Below are 4,102 nucleotides of genomic sequence, written 5' to 3'. Positions count from 1 at the left end.
GAAGAGCGTGGTGAGAGAAGCTGATGATCTGATTAGTCATTGTATTTCAAATTTGTTCACACTCTTAGAGATGCTGCATTCCTTTTAAACTTAACTCTGTTAATAACAGATTGTTACATTGCCCTTCTCTTGAAAGTTCATGGATAACCGAGCTATAGTAAGAAATGCTAAAAAAAAGTCCTTTGAGATTTCTAGGAGAGCTTGTCAGATGGCTTGGGTTAAAACGCACTTGTCCTTGCAAAAAGCAGATCATAAAAATCAATCAAACTTGTAGTTTCTTCAAGGGCAGAACTTGAATCTCAGTACTTCCTGAGATTTGAAGAACGGGCATCCGTGTTATTGCCAGCTGACATCTCATGCGCTGCAGCAAGACTTGTGACTCGTACCCCTGTTCTCAAGGAGCTGTGCAAGTGTTAGTACCATGTTGCAGCTGGAAACAGCCATGGGTGTTTATATGGGTTGCCACTACTGTGTGTGGTAGAGCAAGTATAACTCATGGCTTCCCAAGGTGTGTCTGTCCGTGTTTTCAAGCTTTGCACAATATTCTTGTGATTCTGTTACGACTTCCAACTGAATAGCAGTTGTGCCTATGATTGCCATCGAGAAATGAAGGTTGTAGTAATAATCTGCTTTTTGGGGAGGAGATATTATCTATTCTGTTGCTCTCATCAACTAACGTAGTTTTATAACAGATTGTGGTAAAGTATGTAACATCCTAGTTGGCCCAAAGAAATGTAAGTGCCCTGAAAACATTTTCAGTTTTCACCCAGTTAGTCTAGGAGGTCCACTGAAAAAATTGCCCAACTTCAAACCCGTAGTCTAACTGAAAGCTGAGGGGGTAAAAATTGCTCTATTTTGGATTACAGGGAGGTGGACTGGTTTTCCTTGGCAAGCGTCCTTTTCCTGCTCATGTTTGCACCACTTATCGTATATTACTTCATAATGTCCTGTGACCAGTACCAATGCTCTCTGATGAATCCACTCATTGACTTGCTTACGGGGAATAAACATCTGTCTGACATCTGGAACAAGACTCCTATGCTGACCTATAGGGCTGCTGGCATCTATACCCTTTGGGTCACTTTCCAGGTAGGTTATTGTCTTAAAATCTAGCTGTAGTGGCTGTTTCTTCAAACAGCTGCTTGATGAATCCTTTCACATGAAGGATAATGGAATGTCACAGTGGCATTTACTCTTTCCATGTTTCTCATTTTCCATAGTTTTTTGGAATGCAAATGAAGCTTATGCATTCAAAAACTAAATATGTAGGGAATATACACAAATATTCCTGGTATGATATATTCCTTGATGTGTTTTTTAAGAAAAAGCATCTATATAAGAACAATACCCATTTTGTCTTAAATTAATACACAATAAATAATCATAAACTAACACTGGAGAAGGGGTGATATTTTCTATAGACAGAACACTGATACTACATATATTTGTAAAATATCTTCAAACTTAACCATACCACTCCTTCCCCCCGCCCCAAATTTGAGAACAGCTTACTTATAATACAGATAAACTTCAAAATAAAAGGATAAGGAATCTAGTTACCAAATGTCCTGCCTCCCCACCAAAAAGCGATGCCAGCCATACATGAAGTACATCTTTAGAGCTGTTTAATAACTAAACAACAGCTAAATTGTGCTGTATTTGCTTATCCAATCCTAATTTGCAGCTGCCATGTGTTATATTTGGTATGTGCATGAAAAGGACAGTGGTTTGGGGAGTTTTGTCTTATTTTGCTGTTAATACATTCTCTTTCTTCTAGGTGGCTTTGTATATGTGCCTTCCTGACTTCTGCCATAAATTTCTTCCTGGATATGTAGGAGGTGTACAAGAAGGTGCTGTCACCCCTGCTGGTAAGTTCTTCCTTAAAATACCTGCCAACCATACAGTATTTTAAAATGATAATATTTCTGTACTTCCTCTTTAATAACCCACATGGAGCTGGAGGAAATGTGGACGTAAATGCTTTCACCTTCCTCATGTTCATTACAAAGGAAAATAAAAAGCAACCTATGTCATCTTTTAGAATAAGTTATAGAACTTCCATCTCTCACTGTTAGTAAAACTATTGATGTGGCAGGCACTGCACCAGCAATGGAAGAATACAGACTGATAGTTTTGGCACTTAGAATCAGCAGTGGACTACTGCTGGTATATGACAACGAAGTTAACCCATGAGACTTGAACAAAGTGTGTGATGTGAACTTAGTATATGAAAGGGTAACTTCTTGCCTTAGGCACTTTTAAGGGAGACAGTAACTTGACTGCTCGAAGAGAGGAAACTCAGCCTAGCAGAGCCTGATGGTTACAGTGGAGTCTCATGAAACTTTCAGGCACGTGTCTCGAGGTATTTAACTGGGACAGTGCGGAGAGAGAAGTCGTAGCACTTGATTGAGCTTCTATATACTGTATGCATATGTCTAAAAATAAAAAGCTGTATTAATGCAATGCCACTAAACACTCATTTTTTCATATTTTAGGTGTAGTGAATAAGTATGAAATCAATGGTCTTCAGGCTTGGATCATTACCCACATGCTTTGGTTTGCAAATGCCTATTACTTCCACTACTTCTCCCCTACCATCATTTTTGACAACTGGATTCCTCTCATGTGGTGTGCCAATATCCTGGGATATGCAGTTTCTACGTTTGCAATGATTAAAGGCTACTTTTTCCCTACCAATCCAAAAGACTGGTATGTGATTTGTAACAATAGGACATATAAATTGAATGCTGCACAGAATAATGATAGAATATATTTCACTGGCACAGATAGACCAATATATGACTGGTGTTTTGCTTTGTTAGCACCATCTTCTGTTTTGTGCTACATATCATGTGACTGGCAGCCTCAGTGGCACAGATAAATCCACCCTATTTGTGGCAAACGGGGAAGGTTGTAGTTACACTGTTAAAATGTTACCAAGAAAAAATTAGGATACCTCTGAAGCTAAAATTTATCTCTGCTAATGGAGTGGTTTGGTTGGGTCAGTTTGTGTTGTCTTGCACAGCACTATATGGTTTTACAGTGTTATCATTACATCAAGTGAATCTGAAATGTGTGGTCAGAATAGTATTTATGTGTAACTGCATGTATTTCCAACTTTTTTATGCTTTCTAGCAAATTCACTGGCAACTTCTTTTATGACTACATGATGGGTATTGAATTTAACCCTCGAATAGGAAAGTGGTTTGATTTCAAGCTCTTCTTCAATGGGCGCCCTGGTATTGTAGCCTGGACTCTAATTAACCTTTCCTATGCTGCTAAACAACAGGAGCTGTATGGCCAAGTAACAAACTCCATGATCCTTGTCAACGTCCTCCAGGTAAATTCAGAGAAGGAAAGTAAGAATTCAATTTGGAAATAAATAAGTATTAAAGTAGAAAAAAAAATTCCTTGTGTTGAAATTGAACTTTTTCGTGGCCCAAACAATCTCATCCAGAGAACATGCACTGGGACTTGCTTTTTTGGATACTTGTGTTCATTTGGAGTGCCGGTGTAAATACTCTGCTGTATTCATGCAGTGCCACCAGTGGCATGGTCATACCTGCACCAGCAGGTTTCAGTGTAAACTTAAGAAATACTTCTCTGAGCTTATGTTCCGGAAACAGACATAGCCTGATCTTGAATCCAAAGAGAACAATGACAAATTCCGTGGCTTTAATTGGAGCTAAATTGGACAAGTTTTTTGTTGAGGGCAGCACTGCACCTAATATTTTTGTGGTTTGTTTTTTTGTTTGTTTGGTTGTTTTTTTGTGTGGTTTTTTGGTGTGTGAGACATGCAGAACTGGAGATGTCTCCACACCTAAATACAGCTAGTCTGGTGCCATGCTTTCTAATGAAGACACACTGAAGTCCTAAGTACAGATAATAGTTTGAATTTATCCATTGATAAGTGTAAATGGAAGCCCATTCAATGGGAGATCTGTTTCTCCTCTCTGAAAGCATAAGGCTCTTTAAGCTGAAGAGAGGTAAGGGTGGTCAAGTGTGAGTACACTTCTGAAGTCTGTGCACACTTGCCTTAGTCATAGAATCATAGAATGGTTTGGGTTGGGAAGGACCTTAAGATCATCTAGTTCCAACCCCC

General features: G+C 38.9%; 1 protein-coding gene across 1 annotated transcript in view; it reads left to right on the top strand.

The window, feature by feature from the left end:
* The window catches only part of DHCR7 (7-dehydrocholesterol reductase), a 5,695-nt gene that overhangs the window by 109 nt on the left and 1,484 nt on the right, over nucleotides 1–4,102 (top strand). The window contains exons 1-5 of the mRNA XM_010024859.1: nucleotides 1–10; nucleotides 867–1,089; nucleotides 1,778–1,868; nucleotides 2,496–2,709; nucleotides 3,136–3,340. The exon at nucleotides 1–10 is cut by the window's left edge and continues 109 nt beyond it. Coding sequence (XP_010023161.1) covers nucleotides 1–10; nucleotides 867–1,089; nucleotides 1,778–1,868; nucleotides 2,496–2,709; nucleotides 3,136–3,340 — 743 coding nt within the window. The remainder of the gene's footprint in view (nucleotides 11–866; nucleotides 1,090–1,777; nucleotides 1,869–2,495; nucleotides 2,710–3,135; nucleotides 3,341–4,102) is intronic.

The sequence above is a fragment of the Nestor notabilis genome, unplaced genomic scaffold (genome assembly GCF_000696875.1).
Source record: "Nestor notabilis isolate BGI_N333 unplaced genomic scaffold, ASM69687v1 scaffold10842, whole genome shotgun sequence".
Classification (NCBI taxonomy): Eukaryota; Metazoa; Chordata; class Aves; order Psittaciformes; family Psittacidae; genus Nestor; species Nestor notabilis.
This window is presented reverse-complemented; position numbering and strand designations above follow the sequence as displayed.